The sequence below is a fragment of the Apiospora phragmitis genome (genome assembly GCF_038363925.1).
Source record: "Apiospora phragmitis strain CBS 135458 chromosome Unknown utg000007l:2111988.0-4706623.0:1.0-2598199.0, whole genome shotgun sequence".
NCBI classification, from domain to species: Eukaryota; Fungi; Ascomycota; class Sordariomycetes; order Amphisphaeriales; family Apiosporaceae; genus Apiospora; species Apiospora phragmitis.
Window position 1 is genome coordinate 1,242,406 of NW_027117406.1, and position 24,694 is coordinate 1,267,099.

The 24,694-nt window shown below is 52.6% G+C and overlaps 8 protein-coding genes across 8 annotated transcripts; 4 read left to right on the plus strand and 4 right to left on the minus strand.

The window, feature by feature from the left end:
- Positions 1-719: 719 nt before the first annotated feature.
- On the minus strand, positions 720-1,573 carry PG994_008000 (uncharacterized protein; the record flags this gene model as incomplete). Its single annotated transcript, XM_066859409.1, has 2 exons — positions 720-728; positions 782-1,573. The coding sequence occupies 2 exons, from the start codon at positions 1,571-1,573 to the stop codon at positions 720-722; spliced, it is 801 nt and encodes a 266-aa protein (XP_066714896.1).
- Positions 1,574-2,656: 1,083 nt separating this feature from the next.
- PG994_008001 (uncharacterized protein) lies at positions 2,657-6,381 on the plus strand (the record flags this gene model as incomplete). Its single annotated transcript, XM_066859410.1, has 10 exons — positions 2,657-2,705; positions 2,887-4,042; positions 4,094-4,221; positions 4,321-4,704; positions 5,101-5,185; positions 5,223-5,400; positions 5,457-5,476; positions 5,535-5,727; positions 5,800-6,138; positions 6,202-6,381. 10 exons carry the CDS (start codon positions 2,657-2,659, stop codon positions 6,379-6,381), a joined length of 2,712 nt encoding a protein of 903 aa, XP_066714897.1.
- Positions 6,382-7,295: 914 nt separating this feature from the next.
- Positions 7,296-8,004, plus strand: PG994_008002 (uncharacterized protein; the record flags this gene model as incomplete). Its single annotated transcript, XM_066859411.1, has 2 exons — positions 7,296-7,503; positions 7,781-8,004. The coding sequence occupies 2 exons, from the start codon at positions 7,296-7,298 to the stop codon at positions 8,002-8,004; spliced, it is 432 nt and encodes a 143-aa protein (XP_066714898.1).
- A 1,084-nt stretch (positions 8,005-9,088) lies between these two features.
- Positions 9,089-9,937, plus strand: PG994_008003 (uncharacterized protein; the record flags this gene model as incomplete). The annotated part of the gene is made up of 1 exon (XM_066859412.1): positions 9,089-9,937. The coding sequence occupies one exon, from the start codon at positions 9,089-9,091 to the stop codon at positions 9,935-9,937; it is 849 nt and encodes a 282-aa protein (XP_066714899.1).
- Positions 9,938-12,204: 2,267 nt separating this feature from the next.
- Positions 12,205-13,405, plus strand: PG994_008004 (uncharacterized protein; the record flags this gene model as incomplete). Its single annotated transcript, XM_066859413.1, has 3 exons — positions 12,205-12,608; positions 12,690-12,918; positions 13,019-13,405. The coding sequence occupies 3 exons, from the start codon at positions 12,205-12,207 to the stop codon at positions 13,403-13,405; spliced, it is 1,020 nt and encodes a 339-aa protein (XP_066714900.1).
- A 399-nt stretch (positions 13,406-13,804) lies between these two features.
- PG994_008005 (uncharacterized protein) lies at positions 13,805-14,710 on the minus strand (the record flags this gene model as incomplete). Its single annotated transcript, XM_066859414.1, has 1 exon — positions 13,805-14,710. The coding sequence occupies one exon, from the start codon at positions 14,708-14,710 to the stop codon at positions 13,805-13,807; it is 906 nt and encodes a 301-aa protein (XP_066714901.1).
- A 680-nt stretch (positions 14,711-15,390) lies between these two features.
- Positions 15,391-16,791, minus strand: PG994_008006 (uncharacterized protein; the record flags this gene model as incomplete). Its single annotated transcript, XM_066859415.1, has 4 exons — positions 15,391-15,454; positions 15,542-15,771; positions 15,878-16,301; positions 16,406-16,791. Coding segments are annotated over 4 exons (1,104 nt in total), but the record flags the coding sequence as incomplete, so codon positions are not given.
- Positions 16,792-21,998: 5,207 nt separating this feature from the next.
- On the minus strand, positions 21,999-24,464 carry PG994_008007 (37s ribosomal protein rsm22; the record flags this gene model as incomplete). Its single annotated transcript, XM_066859416.1, has 1 exon — positions 21,999-24,464. The coding sequence occupies one exon, from the start codon at positions 24,462-24,464 to the stop codon at positions 21,999-22,001; it is 2,466 nt and encodes an 821-aa protein (XP_066714903.1).
- Positions 24,465-24,694: the final 230 nt, after the last annotated feature.

A 24,694-nucleotide genomic window follows, 5' to 3' on the forward strand; every position in this document is an offset into this window, starting at 1 on the left:
GCGATTACGACCACACCCGGAGTTAAAGTGTGGATTGATCTCGAACATGCCCATCCTGCTTTGATGGGATTATGCAGTGCCTATTCAAGGAAAGGGTTTTAGCTGTACAACTTCAAACTGCCTACGAGATGTGGTAAAATACTGACCTGGAGGAAGTTCCATAGCCGATAGCCCGTCGAAAGTGCTAGAGCCACAACCATATAATTATAAGTGCCAGCGCCTAGTCATTGCGTTGCAGTCCCCCCAGGAGGACCGCATCGTCCCGTCAAGTAAGGAAGCCAGAACTACAATCCGCGGGACGGTCGAATTCCCTATTCCTCCCGAATGTGAAAGCTTCCTCTAATCGGATGCACGAACGGTCCGCTGTCGCCGGTCTGAGGGACCCCTGAGCAAACCCAGCGCCCGCATTAACATGAGATGACATAAAGAAGAGTTCACAATCTAAAATATGATATTATTCGTATCGCGCTTAAACGTGGCAGGCACTTGGTCGCGCAAAAGGAAATTAGCTAATCGGTGTGTCGCACCATTCCAGGACCCGAACGTATTGTATTCTCTGTTGATATACGCTAGCCTACAGCATCCAGGTACGACTATCGTGAAGAAAGGGACCTTCCAGTTCATTGCATAACTTAGGCTCCCAGCATAGAGAAAGGTGGGCGGGCGGACAATAATCGGTTTTTCCTCCCGGTTCATCGTTTCATCGGTTCATCGGCTTATCAAATCATCTAGAGCACACACAATCATGTTATGTGTGATACACTCGCCTGCAAAAACCCACTCTGGCTTCTGTATTGCCGAACAGCGAGCCTGAGGTTCCCAGTACACCCCCATGACCATCGGGAGGTTTAGATAACGATTGCAACTTAGTGGTGAACCAGGAAAATGACAACAGCAACGAAAAGAGAACAGCAAGACTGATCATAACGCCATTGGTACTTGCACCCTTGGGGACTTTTTGGGGCCTGATGTACAGAGGCACGTAAACAGGGGAGAGAAAGAAGATAGCGATGTATCGCCAATCATTCATATCGAGGTCTCTGCAGTGAGCCTCATTGACTGTGGTTCCGGATTGTCCAAACGCCGTGATAGGACCTCGCCAGCCATAGTAGAATCCAGGCTTAGTGGCTGTAATTGAAGCGATGCTCTTACTTGGTTCTGACGCGTCGATCATGGAACTGTCCCTGAATGATATCACAATTGTGTTGTTGAGCTGCTTATTCAATCGTGGGCCAAGGAATAGATTCGCTCGCTCGATGCCGCATCCTGATCCGACAAGTGCAGCTGTCTCGGGAGATTGGTATCGGCGACCAGAATCCTGACGCCACTTGCAATGAATCCAGATGAACTTAGGTTCTTTCTTCTTTGGCGGAAAGCGGATGGCGCGGAAGTGCTCAGGGGTCGGGCCACGGGAGATATCGAAGGCGGCGAAAGATGGGCAGAGAATCCCATGGATCGGCCAGTCGATGCGCTGGCACGCTTTGGAGCAATAGAACGCGCTGTTACATCGTTCACAGCGCGGGGAATTTGGATTTTCGCAGGCGGTGCATGGCCCCAATCTGGCGGAGCTCATTTTCGTGGGATGATGTCGAGTAGACAGAATAATCGAGATTGAATGCGGTTTGAGCTAGGTTGACAGCTTTCACAACGCTGTGTTTGTGGTTTCTTGCGGAAACGATCTGAGTTAATAAAGTCCGTTTGTCTGATTATTCTTAAAGCTCCAGGACCACACTGCAAACGCCAACCTGCAGACACGCGTTCGCCTTTTCGGTTGCCCCTGCACTTGTGCCACGTCGGGTCTTTAAGCAGACTCAGGTATCCACAGACAACGAGCAAAGTACATCGAAAATGGTGAACTAAGGGGAACAGAGACGCTTGTTCGCTGGATATCTGGCCGGGGCTACCTTCAGACGAGATTCGACCAATCCTATCGCTCATGCTAGAATCTGAATTGCGACAAACAAAACGGTAGCTACCCGGTAGCTTTGACCTGAACTTAACCTGTTGGTGTATTCTTATGGATGCTAGGTACCTATGCAGTACTTCAGTCTGTCCCCTGCATACTGCCGGCTCTTCTGTTACCTGCCTGAGTTGAAGTTACCGCTCGTGCCCCCGGTAGTCTAAATCAACCTCGCTGCACAGAATCGATGGACATGGACGCGCATCATTCAAATAGTATATTATTTCTTATCTTTCCATTTCTATTCAATTTGTGAAACATCTTCATTCCAGCTTCATCTAAGTTTCTTCGTTGACATCTTTCTGTGCATTTATAGACTGTTAATTTTGGTTCTAAAACGTACCCCAGGGTTGAGAAAGGGGTAAATTGTGGCAATAATACATAAAAGAGGAATCACGGAGGATTGGCAAGGAAGGCGGTGTTACAATTCTTCTCACGCTTATTGCCATTAGCAACGGTTCAGGTTGGAAGGGGGTGGCTGGAAGCTGACATCATTTGGGGCCAATCGCTTACCGCTTGGGGATTTCACCTCAGATATGGGCTTACTGAGGTATTTTTCTTTCGGCCTGATGAACTTTCTTAGAGCAATCATTAAGACCTACAGACCCTCGCGCCTACTTTTCAAATTTGCTAGAATACGCTGAAAGAAGATCGCCAAAAACAGATAGCGAACTCACTAGAAGCGACTCGCCCAACATGGGAAAATCCAGGAAGCTCAAGAACGATGAGCCAGATTTCGAGCGATGTACATTTTCTTGTCTCCTTCTGCGAAATAGATAGAGCCATGGGCTAACATGATCGCTTAGTCCGCCTACAAGACCGAGTTGAGCCTGATTTTCCTTGTCCAGGAGAACAACCATGGCGAATTGAAGAACGCGCTGGAGCTTGAGAGATACGACACCAATGATAGAGGCTCGGACGGAAAGACACCGCTGCATTGGGCTGCCTCTCTGGGCCGCTTGAGATGGTCGGACTGTTAGCGCCTACGTCCGACCTTGAAGCCATTGATATCAACGGCCACACGGCACTGTTCCATGCCGTGGAAGCACAGCAGGCGGGGTTGGAGATTCTGGAGCTCCTGCTGTTTCGCGGCGCCAAGCACACCCATGTCGACAAGAATAAAAGAACCGCGTTGCGCTATGCTGCTGAACTGAAGAAGCCCGACGTTGCTAAGGCTCTGATGAAATTCAATAGCTTGTTGCTGTGGGATGTCATCAGGGATTACGCCCCAGGTGATAAAGACGGCGGCAAAGTCAATTTACAGGCAGCATTAACACTGATTGACTATGGGGCTGATATCAACGGGAGTCTTGGCAACGATACATTGATGCATCTCGCAGCGCGAAAAGGTTGCACTGTTATACTGGAACGCTTTCAGAGTATCCCAGCCATCCGAAGCATATGCCTGATAGACGAAAACAACGACATCACCACGTTACAACGCTCCCAGAGTATCCGCCAGCTAGGTGATGAGTACAACACCCCACTCCACGAAGCCACAAAATATGGCTGGATAGATACGGTCCAGTACATATTGGAGAGCATGGGTGGGGATATCGATGTCACCGGCCACTACGGCTGGACTCCACTACATACAGCCGCGGCATATGGGCAAACAGACATCGCAGCACTTTTGCTCAGTAAAGGTGCGAGCACCGAGGCTCTGTCGGATATCGGGTTCAACCCAGCGTATCTTGCCTGCAGAGGGGGAAATGACGAGACAGCCGCAGTTATCCTGGGTGCAATGATCCAAGCGCGCATTTTTGCAGTTGACAATATCAGCGATGACACTTTGATTCGGGTCGCTTCTGTGCACGGCTGTTCCCGTGCTGTCCGACACATATTGGAAGTCGCACAAGCTACAGATCGAATCAGGACAGTAGTTGCCGAACTGGACCAAGGCTGTTCACTAGCTTTCGACGCCATCAAAAATCAATACGAAGAGACTTCCATGGCCCTCCTGGAGATGGCACAGGCATCCAGGGCGTGGACAAATGGGGCAACAATGCCTATCATTTTGCTGTTTTCTATGGCTTCGCCGATGTCCTGCGCTACCTTTTATCTCGCGACGAAAAGGAGAAGGTCAGAGACCAGTTAAGGCAGCCGAATAGCAGCGGCATAATACCAATTCAGGCTGGAGCAGTTGCAGCAGAACACGCAGGCTTGGGGTCTGTCATCCCTCTACTTTTGCGCGCGGAAGATCCAGAACGAGTCCGTGACCAAGACACCAATGGCTGGACGGTTTTGTACTGGGCGGCTTGGTATGGTCGAGTGGATCTCGTGAGCTCTGTTGTAAAGGGCGGGCATGAACAGACGACAAAAGACGCAATAGGGCGTACAGCATGCGATCTTGCCAATAGGTGTCCCGTCGGTGTCGTTGGAGATCGTTGAATGGCTAACCCCGGAGGATTCGCGCATGATAAAGAGCGCTCCACTGGAGTTATCCCAGCCAATCTGTAACGAAGACGCCAAACAAATTTGCAACACCATGAAAAGTCGAATCATGGACATCTATAGCGGCGGAGAAACTCTGGAGAAGTCGGGATTCTCCATGCTCCGATGCCTGTATGACTACGGCCCTCGCGAGATCATGTCTGCGGTAGCCAGCACGCACGAAAGGAGAGGCCGTCTGAAGATTAGATGGATACGCTTACCAGCCAACAATTTGGGTATCGATGCCTTTGGAGATCCCCGATGGAACAATTGTATCATACTGACAAATTTTACAGAGGGTTTGGTTGAAGGTAAGATCACAGTCATCGGTTACTGCCATTAGCTCGTTAACAGAGATTTGTACAGGATCTGGCGCAAATTATCTACTTTGACAAATTAAGGCGAATGAGAGCATCGAAGCAAGTCGCAAAAGCAAGCAACAGCACTGAGAGAATCGATATGATGGAGAAAACACCAAGCGAACCGTCACATGACACAGATCCATTAGTGGCACATTATCGATCATTCATAACGATCATGGATGATTGGCTATCGAAAGACGCTGGATCAGAACGTGCGCGCTTCCTCAAGCCCGACATATTAACGCCCACAGTGCAAGGAACCACTCGACCCATCGTCCAAGTGGCGGTATTTATTATTCACGAGTCATGTCGGCATTTGGGTATGATACTAATAGCATGGAATAGATTCCTTTTCTGACGTTCACGTGCGCGGAACACTATCTCGAGATGCATCAGTTGGACGAGAGGCTTCGAGGCAGAGCAGTGACAGGTACCGGAAGACGTAGCGCTGACCTGAAGCATTATAGGAATATGTTCGAACACTACAGCCGTGAACGCAAAGACAACGTACATATTCCTTTGACGTTGGATCAGTCCTATTACCACGCGGTAGGAGACACCGATGATCGCAACACAGACCAAGTCATCTTCCGCCACCAGGCGCGAACGACGGGCCTTACAAATGAGAAGCGATTCATCTGCATGGTTGATCAACTTTGGGTGCTGATAGTGAACAAAAGTGAACGTTCGACCCTTGACAGACCCCCTATTCTGGTCCTCGGTGGCTGACCTGTCACTCGAGAAACGATCATAACTTCGTCTTCTGAACCATGGGATAGAGAGTCTATTGATTTGCGCAAAGAAATTACCGAGCATGTTACCCAGCGCAAGGAAGGGCAGAACCGCATTACCTCGGTCTACGCTATGGTGGCGCTGGCTGTAGCGGCTGCGGTACGAAAGACGTTTGAGTGGGAGATTGGCGATGGTCGGGAACGTCTACTGCCGCAATTTGGATCCGCTGTAGCCACGGCGGTAAGACAAATGATATTATGACGGCATCATATCCAAAAGAACAGGAAAAGCTGACATTTACTCTACGAAAAGGCCAATACCGGGGTCAAGCTATTCAACGAGTTCACCGATAGCCTTGCCGCCCCTGACCGCACACCGGGCGGGGATGGAATGAATACCAGGCTGGAAGTGGAGCTCCTTAGGGAGATCAAAGACATCGAAGACGAGCTCCAGCTGATCATGGGGGTTTTCCGCACCCAGTCCGAGCTGCTTAACCGAACGTTTGATTTCTTGGAAGGCGAGTTTGCTAGCCAGAGAGACCCGAAGAGCAGGCATATAATGGAGTTCGTTAACTCGTATGAGCATCCCATGAGAAGCCAGTTCAAATACCTGGAGAAACTCATCAGGGAATCTAAGATGGTTCATGACAACGTATGTATCCACGCAGCAACTCATCCAAACTTTGCTTAAAGTCCCTGCTGACTGGCTGGCTAGGTCAACCACCTAGACCTCAAACAGAAAGATGCGAATCTTTCCGAAGCAATCTGGGCTCGGAAAGCATCCGAGTCGGCTACCAGCCAGGGCAGAATCATCATGGTGTTCACGACCGTCACCATAATCTTCGTCAGTACCTTCAAACACAATTCGTTGATTCTTCTGGTCAACTACGACTAATGGGAAAAGTACCTCCAGTTGCCTCTGACATTCTTTACTTCACTCTTCGCCCTCGATATTACCAGCTTTCCCCACAGCGACTGCGGAGAACTCTCCTATAGTCCCGAATGGGCCTTTTCGAGATTAGGTACGTCAGCAAAGACTAGGACACCTTAGATGAGCGTTTCGCCCATTTACTAATGGATATTCTGTAGCCGGACTAACGCTAGCCTTTTCGTTGCCCCTTGTCTTTCTGGCGTTTTCTTCGTGAATCGAGTGTTTCAGTATATTGCCAGCATGTTCCAAATGCGTCAGCACAGACAGCGTATACGTGCGGAACGGAAGCATTCGAACCGGGGCGGAGCTGAAGTGCCCACCAGAACAGGTGAAGGAGCAAGCTGTGTACAGGACTGCATGGGCCATGGGCGGGGGCGGTTGCAGCGAGTATTGAATCAACATTCTAAAGAGGGAGAGTCGATTGTGTAGACCTAAGTTGGCCCTTTCTAAGCATCGATTTCACGCTAGCGTCCCCTAGAGCAGCAGGATTATCCTATCTTATTGTCCCTGCTAGGTGGCCAACGTGTGGTATTGAACCAAAGTGAAGATAGACCATTTCCCTGATAGAAACAAAACTCGCAAAATGGGGTGAGCTGCTTCAATATTTCACCAAACGAAATCAAAGGGAAAACACCATACTCAGTGCCTTTCAAAGCCCAGCAAGCGATTTGTTGCCCATTTGTCCCAGAACCATCTCAATGTTTTTGACCATCCTTGTGGCCTTCTTCCTTTGTTACCATGATACAGACAGTGGTATAAATCCTTGGCAAATCCTTGGCATTAATATTTACCTTCGGCTCAAAGCAAGGCATACACACTCTCTCCGGGAAACGCATATCCACACTAACATTCTCAACCTGAACAGAAAAGAAAATATAATGGCCACCGAAATTCTTCTCGCTCCGGGTCGCAGGTATCCTCGTAAAGAGGATTACATCGATGTAGACATGGACAGCGAAAACGGCCCTGATCGTGCTGCCGAGGTGATAGTAGATTCCTGTACACTACTGGCATGGCCACCTGTACCGGTATCGCTATCAGCGGCGTATACCCGCCTGGCAGGCCCTTCCCTCCTACTGAGGAGCGGTACGACAGATTCATGATCCACATCTCCGCGGAATAACCCCTGTTGTATATGGCCCAGCTGCGAGACCAAGTGGAGGCGGCCAAGGCCCAAGGGCTGCAAGACCTGGAAGTCCCCGTCGTGGCGTGCGACCCGGTCAGCATTATAGGCTATTGGCCTTATGCGTACGTAGTGGAGGCCCACGAAACCCTGCGGAGCCTGATGCGCATCCTCCGCGCACTCGTCGGGTCTGATCTCGACAGCGACGACCAGCGTCGGATACACTGGTACCCATACCAGACAACGCCGGAAGCCTTGACATCGTGACATCCCTGGCGCTGTTTAGTGAGCGGAACGCCATCGCCGAGCAGGAGGACCTAGGTACCTTGGACCGTCCATCCTCCCGATGGCGACTTCACGAGAAACAATGGTTTAACACAGCGGCGCCTCCTCCTCCTCCTCCGGCAGGCACGCAGCCCACTGGTACCACCGCTAGTCCGGACGGGATCGACGACGATGCGTAAGCCAAGATAGAAATAGGTTATTCCAAAAAAGGGATTAGAAGGCAAATACTTCTTCAGAAACTAGCAGGCCATTATGGAAAGATTATCAGGTAAGCATAATTGTCTTAATCTCTCATTTTTTTTAGATGTAAAGGATGCGACTACGACGCACTATGTATTCGTACCTACGTTTTTGACCGTCTTTATGTGATGTTTTATCTTGAGCTTAAGAGCCGAAGATGATACCTAGAGATAGGCAAAAATGGAGAAAAGATTAAAAAGAAGCCGTCGGTATGGCTGTCCACTATTTTCGCTTATCGGATGCCACCAATATGGAAGCTTACGCGATCTGATGATGCCTTGGGTGATCCGATTTCTTTGCCTGACCACTTCCCGACTTGTGTATACTAATTAGATTCGGTTTCGTATAATCAGTACTGCGTATAATGGTTATGGCCGTTCCTCGACAGAAAAACAAACATCAATAGTGGATTCAGAAAGTGTCTCGGGCTAGTAAGCGTATTATATCGTAGTGACGTGTCTAGCCATAACAAATGGGGAAAGCAAACTCGACGATTTGCACGATGCTTTCCGAAAGGATGAAGTAGATAAAGGGGACGTGGGACCTGCCCGCGAGGACCGACGTTTTCGCCACGCCCACTGGGAAAGGGACGCCGTAGGCCAGCAAGATAACATCGGATGCAAGGGGTGAGCTCGCGTTGGCGAGTTGGCAAACGCTGGGGATGTGGGATGGCGGATATGGTCATGGGCGCTCCAACGACGAAGGTGCCGCTACCCAGATACGTCAGCAGCTGCAAGAACGTTCAAGAAGACCACTCACAAAGGCTCTGGAGGTAGGACGCGGTTCTGCATAAATCTGCGTTTGGCCGATTCTTCCGGGATATGGTTACACAAACAAGGGATAGAGGGCAAACAACCAACGATCGAATCAAAACAAGCGAAACCGGCAGGTTAAAAGCAAACCACTGGGCACACCACCTACTCCGTACTTCGCACTTCCTCTTTACAACACATGATCAACGCCAACCATCATTCCCAAACCTTTCCTCTCACCACGCATCATCCATCCATCCATCCGTCAGTCATGGCCACAACGACACGCCAACCACGCGCCGGCGGCGGATTGAATTTCATGCAGAAGATGTCTCCCAGCGTTTACCTCTTGCGCCCGCCGCCACCCGCACCCAGGACCGACGACCCCGCGCTGATCATCATCTGCGGCTGGATGAACGCCGGCGACGGGCCGCTCGCCAAGTACGTCCGCCAGTACCAGGCCCTCTTCCCGGACTCGGCCGTCCTCCTCTTCACCTGCACGTTCGCCGGCATGACCCTCCCGTGGCTGGGCTTGCGCGAAGCCCGCATCGCCGCCACCGCGGCCCGCGCCATCCTCGAGCAGGACGAAGAGACCCAGGAACCACCTTGCGGCGACGGCGGCGCCGATCCGCGCCCGCGCCCGCGCCCGCGCCTGCTAGTCCACGCCTTCTCCAATGCCGGCTCGACCATGTTATACTACCTCTACACGGCCTTTGCGACTATCACCGCCGCCCCTTCCTCCTTTGCTGTGCCCGAAAGGGCCATCCTCCCCTTGCACGCCACAGTCTTCGACTCGACGCCCGCGCCCTTCACCTACCAAACCCTCGCGCAAGGCATCCTCGACGGCGCCCCCTCAGCGGCCGCCCGCCTCATCGTCGCGCCCGTAGCGTACCTCTACGTCGCCCTCGTGTGGGTGGTCGTCACCGTCCTGCGGGTGCCCGACCACATCGGCGACCTGGCGCGTCGTCGGGCGGACCTGGGAAGAGGCGCGGCTGGGGGCCCCCCTGGGGGCTCGGCTTTAGGGGAGGGAAAGTGGATCACTTTCGTCGTCGAGGAGAGGGTATGTAGTACGTTTGATTCCTACGAAGAGAGGGTTGGAGTTGAATCCACCCTTCTCTGAACTGAAGTTGGATGTCGAAATTGCTAGGGTTATTGGAGGACGAGCCCCTTAGTGATTCGTCACCAGTATGCAATGCATGTTCTGAAGCCTGATCCCATCCTGTTTCCTGGTATCTCGCCCTGACTATGCCACGTCCACCCTAACGCCGCAATAAAGCGGAGATGGACATGTTTCACTCCTGCTCTACAACTCTCAGGGATCATTTAACTTAGTGCGGCACTATTCTGACGATATGTCAATCAGTACAGTAGATACCCCTGAAAGTGCATACGGGGGAAAGTGCATATATGGCCGAAAGTGTATATATTTTCGAGCCCGACTCAGGTTTTAGTGGGAAAGTGCATACTGCATACGACTTTTAGAAATATGCGGTTACAGTGGCAAAATAGGGGGGTGCCGAGTATAGACCCACTAAGAGTTTTTAGAAATCGCCCGTGCACTGGAATATGGGCACCAAATATGGGGCAGAGTCAGCTTTCAGCCGGTTTCCCACCAAACCGGAAAGTGCATATATGGGTGAAAGTGCATAACAATTCCGAGCCCGACTCATATGCACTTTCAGGGGTACCTACTATACTCTGTGCACTGATTTTATACTGATCGGTACTGCCAATCATATCACCTGATTCTTGGACCTGTATCGGCCCTGGTTTTCATACTCAAACTATCCATGTTTTATCCAGTCATACAGCTGCTCTGTGGAGGCCACTAAGCTAAATGATCCCTGGGTATTGTATTACTAGTACTATATATTGAATCAATATTATAGATGTATAATACCTGATATTAGGCATATGGCACGATATGGCACGCTATGTCGCCTACAAGTATCGGAGATAATGCTCCGCGTGATTGGAACTGGCTCATTTATACTTAAGCTGGCATGAGTAAGCCCAAACTGCGCTTCGCTTACGCGCCCGGCTGGTATGGTCCAGGTCGAGCCAAGAAACTCGCCCGATTGGTCGCCAGATGTCGTTGTGGGTGTGCAGACCTCTGGGTACATCCTTGGGGCTGGTAAAGGCGCCCCCATGGGGCGAGCGGCAATATGTACCACTTCGTCGGGGAGGCATCAGGTGCCGAAGACCCGGGTCATTGCTCTTGTCGCGTGGTAAGGAGCTGTTAAGCGAAGCGAATTCAAGTTATTTCGCGAACTAGGAAAGGCGCAGCACGGGTTCTGCAGGGCGATAATCAAGGAAGTCAGCTATCCCGCAAGTATCCGTATTGAATGAGATTTTAAATTGTTCCGGTATTGGAAGTACTTTTGCCTTGCAGGCCAGCCGGCGAAACATCCAGGTCACTGAGTCATGTCCTCAGACGTAATTAGGCAAGGATGTTTGATGAGTTGACCCGACCCTCTAATGAATGAACAAGCTCTGAGGCGAGACCCGAGACCGGAGTAAGCCCAGCTATCAGCAGGAGATTTCCAAGTTTGGACCACCACCGTTTCGGTGTCGATCGATGCGGGAGGAAGAAAAAGGAACTTCATTGTATGAGAATAGACAGCACTATGAGCGACCATACCGCATGCCGTATAGTGCCTCGTGCGTCCCACTTCCCATAAGGCATAGGGCCGGTGGGTATGGCTGTGGGTGTGGGTTGTGGGTTGTCGCCAATTCAGGGGCTCCACAGGGTCTGCACTAGACTATCGAATCAGGCAGCTGATAGCTCAAAGCTCATCAGGAAGCGGCATAGGTTAGCGAAGGGACCACACCACCACCACGACTTCTCGTCCTATTTTTAAACAATTGAGACCAGTACACTGGATCCCCTTAACATCTACATACATACCTCTCTTACACACGCGTCCAGACGAACCGTATTCCTCCCTTACTTGGGCGGCCAGCGTTTTATGACTGCCTCCATCCATATGCGACGGTAATGCTGCCGACCAAGTAGTGCTTACGCATTTGAAACACGAGAACGGTGTGGCTGCCGCCTTTGATTGTTCTGCCTCATTAATATCACGGGCGGCTTAATAAGTACCTGCAGGTTGACCCCGGCTTCCCATACGGCTGAAAGCTGACGAACCCACACAACCTGACCAGGGGCGGCAGAAAAGTACCAAGATGGGTCTAGGTGAGCGGATCACAGAGGGAACTGCGGTCAGCCCCCCCGATAAATCCTGCGCCAGTGCTTTTCATATCTATCGCGCGTTGCCCTCCTCTCTATGCTAGTGTCGCTGGTAGAAGGAAGAGACGGTTGTTTCTCCTCCAACTCGATTAATCGAAGTTGTCAATCGACGACACCACAACTCCCGCTTGCCCAGCATGGTTTCGCTAATACTAGGCCCACTTCTCGCGGGCATAACCGCCGTCGCCGCAGCTGCGTCCACGACTACAGATCCCGCCGCCCCTACGACGACGGCGCCGACCTTCTCGGTCCTGACCATCACGGTGCAGGCGCTAACGACCACGTTCACGCCGCCGCCCAAATGCGCGGAGAGCCACCTGAGCATGATGTCGCCGCCCGGGTACGAGATCTGGCTGAACGAGCCGATGCCCGTGCCCGGGCCGCCCGTCGCCAACTGCTACCCGTCCGAGTTCATGCAGGGCTACCACAGCATGGCCAACTCGTCAAGCTCCATCGCGCCCTTCTTCAAGCCGCTCGTGTGTCCGCAGGGCTGGTACACGGCCCAGGAATGGCCCAATGGCTACATTGCTTGCTGCAATTCGTGAGTGCTGCACTCTTAAGAGGGTCACAAAAGGACTTGGCGCGAATGCACAGAAGATTAACCAAAAAAAAAAAAAAACAGTGGGTATCTACTTCATCTACCCGACTCCACGGTAGATCCCGACAGGCCTGCCTACGGAGGGACGTGCTATAGCCAATTCACCGTCGGCCAGACGGTCAACGTCACCAAGTACGGCACCGCAAGCCTCAGCGGAACGGGCAAGTTCGCCGCCACTACGTCGGTGGACTCCGCCTATGCGCATCCAATGGATGGTTACAAGGTCGGGGCTGTACCGGTCCAGAGTGGCAGTGTAAGTACTCACTTCTGTCATTTGACTCCCATCTCCTTCTTGAGTGGACTGTCAAGCACAAGTTGAGTTCCTTAGCTGACACACATATGATAACCTGCAGGCGACTCCCTCGGACCCGGACGAAAAGAACGGTCTTAGCGGGGGGCGCCATCGCCGGCATCGTGATTGGCGTGGTGGTGGGACTTGGCGCCATCGCCGTGGCGGTCTTCTTCCTCTTCCGCCGGCCCGGCAGCAAGCCAACCAGAACAACACCAACGTCACCGTGCCGCCAGCAACTGCGACCACGGAACAGGCATACTGGCCCAAAGACGCCACCAGCCCATCCGTGACGGAGCAATCACACGACGCGGCGTCGGCCAACACACCGCAGTGGCAGCGGCCGCCGCAGCACGAGCTGCACTCGCCCCATTATGCCGCCGAACTGGATAACACACAGTTTCACGGGGAGCTGCCTGGGAATTGGCATGGAAATGAGCTGCGGGGTTGAAAAGAAGACAGGGTCGGTAATAGTGCAAGGTCGAACACCTTTTGGCAAAGAAACGTTGACTGTATTCAACTCTTCCTAGATGTCAGCGTCGCCTGTCACGATACGCTGCTCGCAAGATACTGTTGGGTAGCACCCACGTTATGAGATACGATTGTCTGACGCTCCAAGAAAGAACGGAAAGAGATACCGAGGGTAGACCCAGTGAGCAGGCGCTGTGTTGAGATTTAATACATTATAAATGCTTAGTATATGAGGGAATTGGGCATTTGTCTGAAAGTTCTGAGCTAAGTGATCTCGTCAGAAACCATCCCATCTCTGAACGAGTCCGAAGTCGGAGCAAACGTTTTGGCCCACGCCAGGGATGGCCAAGGAAAAGAAGAACAAACACAATAACCTTATCTAGACGACCATGCGGAACTTCAGCACATCACGCTTGACCACATCCTCCCTCTTGCCCTCGAACTCCTCCATGTCCCAGTTGGCCTCCATATAGCGCCCCGAAAGCCACGCCCGCCGCTCCTTCACGATCCACACGAACGTGTCGCCCGGCAGCTCCGGCGCGTCGATGAGGAGGTCGTGGTACTCCTTCGGCAGGCTGAGCCCGAGCTCGGTGGGGAGGCAGCCCGGGTGGACGGCGACGGCGACGAGCCCCTGGTCCTGGTACTCGAGGGCCATGAACTCGGCGAGGCGGCACACGGCGAACTTGGTCGTCTGGTACGCCGAGTGGCCCGGCACGACGTAGTGCGCCGCCTGCGAGCCGACGTTGATGACAGTCCTGGCCGTGGCCGACCGCAGGAGGAGGGGCAGGAAGTGGTGCGAGACCCGGTACAGGCCCTTGATATTGACCTCGGCGCACGCCAGCCACTCCGCAGGGTCGCCCTCGCCCATCAGCGCGGTTGGGGGCAGGTACCCCGCGTTGTTGACGAGTGTGTCCACGACACCGCCAAAGTGCTCCGCCACTTTCGCCGCGGCGGCCCCGACGCTGGCGTCATCGGTCACGTCCAGTGCCAGCGCCAGGACGTCGAGCTCGGCGCCGTTGAGATTTCTGGCTTCGCTCCGGAGCTCTGCGGCGCGGTCCTCCGGCGCAGACCGCGCCGTGATGACCAGGCGCCGGCACCCCGCGTGGACGAAGCTGAGGGCGGCGCAGAGCCCGATGCCCCGGGACGCCCCCGTGATGACGACGGTCTGGGCCGAGAGGTCGGCGTTGGCGGGATCGATGTAGGGGTAGGACTCCGAGTGGCGCTTCTGGCAGAAGCTGGACACGGCCGCGACGTTGGTCGAGGTTTGCTCTTCGGGGGCGGGCATGGTGGTCAGTCTATGTATGCACTGTATGAGTGGGGGAGAGCTTCGTTGGAGCGTTCATCTTTCGGGCTGGCATATACGTATATAGATTAACCAGCCGGTCAGTAACCCCAAAGAATGTCGCGTGTCATAGTGGGAAGAATTTCTGGGCCGACCCCTCTTTGATGCCATAGCTCTACCCATCTCCACGGTGTAATCGTACGTGGCCAGCCCATAAATATCGCTGGGGGCGCAAGGCTGGGATTCCTAAGTGGACACGGCCCATGCTTTACAAGTGGAACGACATCGTAACTAGGCTCGGCGCTGGGAGCATATCGTGACGCTAAAGTCCGATCGTCGGGGTTTAGTTGCACTAAAAGTCAAGGTTATTACACCGCTAATGGCCACGCGGTGTTTAGCGTCCGCAGCTAATAACGGGACCAACGGTCGACGAGTGTAGCACTAATATTGGCTTCTGCTGGGTTCGATGACTTCGTATAACCTCGTACAAGCCTTGCTTTTGCCGAAGTTCGATAGCTCGTTACATAGAGGCCCCCTTTTAACAACGACTGACTACAACCAAGACCCATAATACTAGCAGCCGAAGATAAACCACCCACATAGGTTTAGTTACTATCATCTCCTTGGTCGTGGGACATATCCTAGTAGTAGCTTTCCGTCAACTGAGTGACTCCATCTCACATCTGCATGGCGCCAGCCTTGAACAGATCATCCGCCGTGTTCATTTCCTCGGCGAGGGCATATTGACTATCATCAAGTATAAGATTCCCTTGAGCACAAATTAGTCAACCGTTATGATGATGCCCCTCGAAGACCGGGTGAAAGAGGAAGAACGGGACTGGGAGAGAAACGTTTCCGTGGAAGAAACTTACCGGTTTGACCTTGCGTTCCTTGGGCACCCTATTCGGGTGTTTGCGCTGCCTCTTGTCCGCCTTTCGCTTCTGTTTCTCTGCCTTCCTCTCCTGTTTCGCTTCTCTCTTTTCCTGTTTCCTGACGTCTTTCGAGCTGAGCTCAGCCTTCGGGTCCAGGAGGGAGCTGATCATGCTGGTGGGATTCTTCTTTTGCTACACAAACCATATGGAGATGAACATCAGCTATTGGCGCCGACCGGAGAAAAAAGTGTTCAAAGCTTCATGAGGTAGCGTATGGCAAAGGGGGTCAGCCACTTACAAATTTCACTTGAGCCTTTAGGTCTTGCCGGGACTGCAGGGATGCAGCGGTCGTAGCGAGCTTGTTCGTGAAACTGTTTCCTCCCTTGCTGGATTCTGATTCAAAGCTCCTATCTTCGCTGGTTTCACTGTCCCCGTTGTCATATGGAATTGGCGGCTCGTCCTGGGGATCGAGGAAGACGAGCTCAGCCGAGACGGGGAACTGGGCAGCGCCTACGACACCGTCGTTGCTTCGAAACCTGGCCTGCGACTGTGTCGTTTGCGGCGATGGTGGCGATGGCTCGATGGAAGCGGCACTATGGTCAGCTCTGAGGTCGAACTGCACGACGTTGCTGCGCGATTTGATATCATACGCCATGACAAGGCAGTAAAGACCGCGGGGGCGGAATAGCTCGTTGTTCATCTTCTCCAAGTAGCTATTCTGACTATGAAGCGATACATAGGTACCTCAGTGATAAGCGTTGTATATAAGTATGGAAGTGAGTGGCATATGTATCAATTTCTCGGGAAATGGAGCGGGACGACATACCTAGACCTGGCTATCACTTCTGTGACAACACCAGCCACCACTTGGACGCCCAGCCCAACAACACCGGCTATTGGAGTGACCGATGCCGGAACAAAGCCTGCAGCTGCGCCTGCGAGGTTGATGGCGCTGAGGATCGGGTGGGACGAGACGGCCGCGTTGAGCTCATCGATGAAGGCCAGGAAAGTGGCCTGGTCGATGCCGCAGCGGAGCAGGTCGGGCGCATACGCCCTGATGAAGCCTCGATCGCGCTTTCTGGGACGCCGCTGGGGTATGATGATAACATGGGGGAGCTTTCCCGGCGCTGCGCTTCCCAACACCGAGCCCATGGGGAACGAGGCGGCAGGAGCTGGTGGAGAAGGTTGGTTCCCGGTTCTGGATGAATCCATTCTGAACGCGAAATCTGTCAAGTCATGGTATGTTTTGTAAATCGAACCTTGGACTGCTGTCAGTATACTTATAGATACTGAGCATGCGGAACCCGCAAAACGAGATTCGAGATGACACAAGCATTATTTTCTAGACGCTTGCGGTTATTGGCCATCGGATCAATCAAAGGTGGCTGAGTAAAAGCGTTGGTTCTAAAACTGATAGGACCTACGCGGCAATTCTGCGTCTCGGGACATAATGCCGGATCCGGAAGTTGAGTAAGCCAAAAGTGCCAATTAAAAAATACTAATCAATTACCAGGCTTGGTATGGCTTCATGAAAATATAATCCAGTAGAGCCTGACAATAAGTAGAGGTATTTATGTATCCTCTACGTTCAAGCGTGGCCCCTATCGTACTGGATCAGAATGCCAGTTTTCAGCGTAGGTGATAACAAAACTGGAAGGTTATTTATTATTCGGTTGATACCAGTCATCACTAATGAATGTGTATCTAATCCGATGACGCTGCCAAACCGTCTTACTGATTATCCAGCGAGTTGATATCTCCAGCAAAGGAGCCGGTTCGCCATGCCAGGTTAAATCTATATCTCACGGCCAAAGGTATTGAGTCGCTCGTACACCAAAAAATCAAGGCCCTGCTGCAAATCAGAATGCGCCTGGTACACAGCTCTTAATTGTTTACTTCCATTGATAAATTGATGCGAGCGTTTAGCGCTTCATATCTATAGCAGATGGATACACCCTAGCCGACAAGGAGAAGTCTGCATAGGGCACGATGACGAAATGTTCGTCGATGTCGAGGACCGGGAAATAGACACGCAGGAAGCCGATCTGACCAATAGCGGTTATTTGATGCTGGAGCAAGTTTGTGAAGTTGACGATGAGGTAGACCAATTCGACGATCAGTATTAATTACTTTTAGGCCCCACATGATGTGACGAAGACTAGCCCCCCTAAGCAGACCAAATGCCGTGAATGTGGCGAAGTATTCCAATCGCGGGCAGGATGTATAGAGCATGTACTTGGCAACACATGTGCGCTGCAGCCCTTCTCTGTGATGTGTTGTGCGTTACCGACAAGGAGGCGGCTATTTGGATCCCATGTTGTATGTCTGCGCATAATAGACCTTGAACTGTTAACTCTGGAACTCATGCACCTTTTCGCGCCTGTTTTGCTGTTGACCTTATTCTTCCTGACAGCCCTTCTTTTCTGAGAGGTTTCCCCACGCCTCACTCCCCCCAGGACGATACTTCTCCGGGAGGAAGATAGAAGGGAGATTCTCACTACACCCAGGATACTTAGCTTCTAGCTCTATTAGCGCACCCATGGCGTTCATACCTTACAACAATAACCACCTTCAATATCCACGGCCACCGGTACTAGACTTTGATCAAGGTCAAAATTCGCTTCTCAGGAAATCGCAAAATGATGACAGGTGCATGGTGGCCATCATGTCAACCTCAGCATCTGCTTCTGCGCCAGTGGCTACCACAAGCGAAGTGCAAAGGCAAAAGTCCCCGAGGACGTATGTGCTGGCATACGACCCCGCAGGACTCAAATGGCTTCCTAGTGAGCTGGGGTTTCACCTTCATCCAATGTTGATGGTAACCTGGAGCGTTCCGATGCAAGATGGTCCTACTCCAGCATCCAGTCGAGTCTATCATGTCCAGGCCGTGTCCATCTAAGCGCCATGGTCCCGGAACATGCGGCTAGTAACGTAGCCTGTAGCCAACAAGCACGAAGCCTCCGGGTTGGTTGGCATCAACCTCTTGTGTGCTAAGCCTCATCTTAGGGTTGGCAGAATAAATTTGGTTATTGAGGCATACCAAACGAGAAGGTAACCGGCGTTGGAGTTTCACTTGCTAGCTGGGCAATTGCATTGTTGATGAGGTCGCCGCCCAGCAAGAGCAATGTAGAAAACACATTTGCCGGCTGTGTACACTCAGTTCTGGTAGTTTTGGATAGGGAATTACTTACCTTGACGAGCCGAAGCATAGCCAACGCTGGGGTGGGCGAAGTGGCACCAGACTCGGCAATCCTCCACACGGGCAGGGGGCGGGCACGCTCGCTCCGCGAGAGCGCAAGCGGAACACTTGAAGGCCTGGGCAGAGCCCGCCAGACGATGTCGACCTTTTCACAATACAGGTTAGCTATCAATCCGGAATCGATTGACAGGGCTTGTGGGCATACTATCCAGCCCCAGGTATTCAAGGGCTGGGATGAAGGGAATACCAGGTATTGCAGGCGTTCCGATCGATGACCTTCACGAACAAATGAATTCGGAAAGCAGAAGAAAATACAACTGAGCGAAAAGTAAACGCTGACTTTCCTTCCAGGTGATTTTATTTTGAATACCCTGGATCTTCCAAGAAACATCCCTCCTGCTATCCGAATTGAGTAACCTTCTGCACACGAATGACAATGTGACGTGGCCTAGTGGTTATTGGTGGTTATTCGAGCAGCATTAGTGTTATACCAGTAGCGAATATGAAGATTCCATGCTCGGACTTGACCAAGATAGCATTAGTGGTTACCTAGTCCAGCAGCATTGATGCGTCGAGCGCATACTGATTCAAGTCTGGGACAACAGGTTCAGGGGTGGATGGGTGAGCTGTAGCTACCCCACTCTGGCAAACTTAGTACAACTCTCGTGCGCGATCTCAGTTTCTCAATAAGGCCATAATATCCGTATTCAACAGTAACTTTGACAATAATCACAAGAACCTGCCTGGTTAGCTCAATTGGTAAAGCGTGTAGTATTAGCCCTAGGAGTCTATCAGCTCTGGGATCTACCTGGTTGCTGGGAGATCCCAAACCCAGCCCAAGCGCACTTCGCCGGGTTCCCTTACCCACCCAGTCGATCCACCAACCCTATTGCCACACACATTCTGTACCTCGTTAACGCCCATTTCTCCCATCAAATCAGAACCACAAAAAAGCCTGGTTAGCTCAATCGGTAGAGCGTGAGACTCTTACGTTGCACGGGATCCGGTTCCGGTACCCCCGGTGTTAATGAGAGGTTATCTCAAGGCTGCGGGTTCGACCCCCGCATGGGCTCAATTCCTGATGCATCCCGCTCAGCGGGATAAAAGTTTTTGTTCTTTTGGAAGAGAAGTGATACACCGACTATGTAAATTTTGCTTACACCGACTATGTTTTGTCGACAGTTGCCAGTAGTTGCTAGGCACGATCCTTACGCTACACCTGTTTTTTGCCTTGTACCTGAAGTTTTTTAATGCATTCGCCTGGCCGGTACCGATAAGCGCATTTGGTGCTGCACCTCTTTTAGTATTAAGGGGCTATCGATGAGAAGTGTATCGTGGTGATGTTTTTTTGGTGCTGCACCCTTTTCGGCGTTGCCCCTTTTCGGTGCTGTACCCTTTTCGGTGGTGAGTGGCAATCGATGCGAAGTGTATCGTGGTGATGTTTTTTTGGTGTTGCACCCTTTTTGGTGCTGCGCCCCTTTTGGTGTTGCCCCTTTCAGAGCGCTTGTCGGTGCCGGCTTCAAGTGAAACTTCAAGTACATACCTAAAAATAGGTGTAGCCTGAGAACCGTGCATGGCAGCCGCTGACAGCTGCTGATAATACATAGTCGGTGTATCACTTTCTCTTTTGGAAGGTGCGCCTAGAAATAGAAGGAAGTTGCGACCGATGGACCGAGAGGTCCGGCGTTCATTCCGGGGTGTGGGCCGGCATTGCTTGCTTGCTCCTTCCCTTTCATGCATCCTAGACACTAGGATAGGTCTTGTCTTTTGATTTTTCTTTCTCTTTACTTTTCTTGATTTTAATTCGTTTGCTTCTCTCCTCGAGCTCCTGAAGCTCGTTTTATGATCACCTACCAAAGTGCCACGCGGGTGAATTCAAAGAAATTCTTCAAAGGTTAAATTTAAATGTTTTATTTCACGCTCATTTGTTTTGTAAAAGGCGCATATGACGAGTGACCACCCCCGAAGAGGGCCGTGACTTAAAGAAAGAAGGCCCCGAGCATAAATGGCCACTTTGGATTGATCAGCATACTCAATAGCTCTCCCTCAACGGCTCAATCTGGAACCCTTGTCTATTCTACATTGATGTGTTGACCAGAAAGGTACGGGCGCAGACCATCCCAACACCGCAATCCGATAGGTGTGTAAAACGCACAATGTCGCCGACACACTGCCAGACACCACGCGCGTTGGCATCACATATTCGACAGAGTGAGGCAAACCTCAGTCACAGAATAGCATCGCAACCCGGGCCAGTGATCCGTATGGATGACGCACGGGCTGTCGACGGTATAACACTGCGAAACGGTCGCGCATTAGCACTTTTGCCACCTTTTCTTATTTTCTTCTCTTTTTCTTTCCTTTTCCCGCCTCCTCGTACATAATGCTCGGACGCATGACGGTTTGGGTTCAGAAATGACACCAAGAAGTGATCAATGAGCTTTTCAGTCTTACCTCGTGGTGGGTATGGGTAACAAGGCCGCTATTCCGAGTTGGTATGGCCTCACTACCGCCGTTGGTGGTAGCGGGCATGGCGAGGGCCGTGGAAACCACTATGGCGAGTAGGAAAGAGATACCGCTGAAATGCATGATGAGAAAGATGCCGGGCGGGGTACCTCTTGAAAGCGGCACTTGGGTTGACACGGAAATGGTATGTCGAGTGACGCGATTCGGAGTGGGCGACGGGGAAGCCTGGGCTGTTGGGAAGGAAACCTGAACAGGTCGATCGAATATGAAGGCTTTATGAACCTCATTCTTCGGGCACTGGCAGACCCCAACGCATACTCCTGCCCTCTCGTGTAAAGCCACCCATCTTGTGATCGGGTGCAATTGCTGGCCTCTCCGTTGACTGTATCACCGATTCGCAAACACATGTTTATGTATACCATAGACCGATTGACACATTGGGCCGTTACACCTTGGTATAACGAAAGCAAATGGGAGGCGGCGGATGCCTGCCCTGGGAGGTGCGACAGCGCATCCCCGGTCAACTTCGCAGCGTAAGGAGGAAACATGCCAATACCTAGCTTCGTTACTAATTTTACATGATATGAGCTCGTATAGATGATACATACAACCTGCCTCTCACGCTCTCCGGTCTCGTACAATTGCGATACATCAATCTCCCCAGACAGTAAGTAACCCACCATAATCGAACGGGTGTAAGGTAGCTTTTTTACCTAATCAATATCCTTCAAAACTTCACCAATATTCCGACTCCTTAGCAACTTCTTCCCCCCTTCGTCCGCCTTACGCCCCGCACCGAACCCTTACCGCCCAACAGACTCGTAGCCCCGCCCTCCGAGGCCTTGTAGATGCCACTCTCATCAGCGTCCAGGCTGATGACGCGCGCCTTGTCCCCATCGCGGGCCCGGCGGTCGCGCACGCCGCCGTCGCCCGACGCGACGCCGCCCTTGCCGAGCCGCACGGGACGCACGACGCGCGTCTTGGCGCCCAGGGCCCAGAGGTCGCCCCAGCGCGCCTTGCGCGCGTCGTGGTAGGCCTGCCTGCTGTAGCTTTTGGGCACCGTCCAGCGCTCGATGGTGCCTGAGGGCGTGCAGAGGTCCAGCGTGACGTGGCCGTGCCGCTTGATCGGCGGCAGGATGTTCCGGGGCAGTGAGAAGGGGTTGGGCGCCTCGTCGGCGGCTTCATAGCCGGCAAAGGCGGCAGCGGTCGAGTCTTCGCCTTGCGCCGGAGGCTGCGCCGGAGTGGGCGAAGTGGCAGTCATACCACGCTGGATGGCCACGAAGGAGAAGTCCACATCCTCGTGGTTGCGGTGGGTGGCACCAAGAACTCGTTGCAGGAAAGGCGGTCGAATGAAACGCTGACTGAATCGGCAGAAGTCCTTACGGCCATGGGCAGTTCCAGGCTCCTGATACATGGGGCACTTCTTGTGGGTGGTGCAGGGCGCAATAATCATGCCAGGTTCGCGAATGCGTCGGTTCTCAACAGGCATTTGGGCTTCAGGCTGCGGTTCGGACGTAGGAGACTCGATGAACTCGTCCAGTAGACGCTGGCGGACGTCAGCCACCGCTTCAAAGCCACGGGGATGGCCTTTCTCGAGGGTAATGAGAATGCCGCCCTCAGGTGATAACATCTCCCACAGGTTATCGATGAATGCCCTGCGCTTGAAGTCGCTTTTCGCTGGCATAAGCTGATGAGAAGCAATGATAACATCGTAACACTTTCGTGGTTGTGGAATCTGACTGTCACTCATATCCTCAGCGTCAACCCCGGAATGCAAGTAGTCGGGCAGACGCGGGAGGAACGTCGTGTTGTGCAGGAATCGAGAGATGCGATGGCGCAAATGGTCAGACCCCACAACCACCGTCTTCTTGCTGGGCGGTCCGAATGCTGCTTTCCCCTCTGTCCCGTGCAACAACTCCCACTCGGTCCGCAGCACCCGGTTCCACGCGACCAAGCCAGCGCCTGCAGCACCAATATCGAGCACTCGCGGTCCTTCTCCGTCACCTCGAGCCATGAGACCATGCATCCACTCGCGGCCCATGCGCTTTCGCAGTTCCACGAGAATGCTCATCACAGAGGCATACATGCCAGGTAAATTGGTGGCCATGAATGTGTCGGCGTCAATTTCGCTCATGCGGTGGTGACCAGCCTCGACAGGGATGGGTTTCTGACCCTTGCTTCTACCTGACTGAGGCGTGGCGACAGAGTCCGGTAGACCACGGCCACCGTAGGTGCTCTCGGCAGCCGCTTGGACGTGCGTCAAGTCGGTACGTGCCAATAAGGCTGCGATGGGTTTGATAAGGCCGTTCTTGGGCAGATGTATGGTGCTGGGATTGCTCCTCCATTGGTTGGCCTTCGTGTAGGGATGAACGCGAACATTCGGGTCAAAGTCTGGATCGAACTCGGCATCCGCAACACCATCATCCTCTTCTTCCGGGTCTTCCTCCTCCTCTGGGTATTCTTCCTCTTCCAAAGGCTCCTCTTGCTCTTCCAGAGGGTCTTCCTCGGCCGGTTGCAAACTAGCTCGCTCAAAGTCCTTCTGGAGCTTCATGAGCGCATCGAACTCGCGTTTGTTCTTGGCGACGACGCTGATGTAATCGATTCCAAGACCCGAGGGGATATTAGGCTCTTCAGCGCCCGCCTCCGTCGACACTTGTCCGTCGCCAGCCGGGACCTCTTCGTCGGCAGATCGTTGGAGGTGGTATGTGATCGACTCGGTCTCCCCATCTTCGTTTGTCCTGAGCAGAGTATGCTTGGTTGGTTCGTAGATGTAATCGTCATGCGCCTCTTGCAAAAACGTCCTGTCAATGGGCATTCCCACATCTTCGGGTCGGGTTTCTCGCAAGGGTGGGCCGTAGAGGCGCGTGTACAGCTTTAGTTCGGCTTCGTCCAAGTAGTCTCGCGGTAGAGTGTCGCCGAACTGGGCTTTGGCCTGGCGCACTACTAGCTCGATGTCGTCGGGCTTCTCTGTCGTCGAAACGGGCACATCGGGCGACGTCGACTCGGACGAATCTTCGCGGGCATCTTGTGCCAAGTTGCGCGTGAAGGCGAAGCTTCGAGTATAAGTGGCTGCACCAATTGCGTGGCGAGTCCTCGAGAGCCTCAATGCTGCGGGCTGTTGGGGCCGGATAGAGGTAGTGGCGAAGCCATGCTCAAACAAATTCAGTAGCTGCGCTCGGCACCGAGGGCACGCCTTCTGCGCATTCCTGGCTGCCAGCATCTTTAGGAAACAGCCAAGATCAAAACAACAGATTGATACGAGGGTTTGCAGGAATAATTAATGATTCGGAGCAGAAGAGGTTCTGCGACCAGACAGAGAATTGTTAAATCTGCATGTTGGATGTGGCGGGGCCGATGGAGCTTTGTTAAGCTGAAAACCCCATTCTGCCATTGGTTTCTTTTTCGACGTGGGGTCCGTGCTAGCAGAGAGATCGTCGACTTCCAGAACCC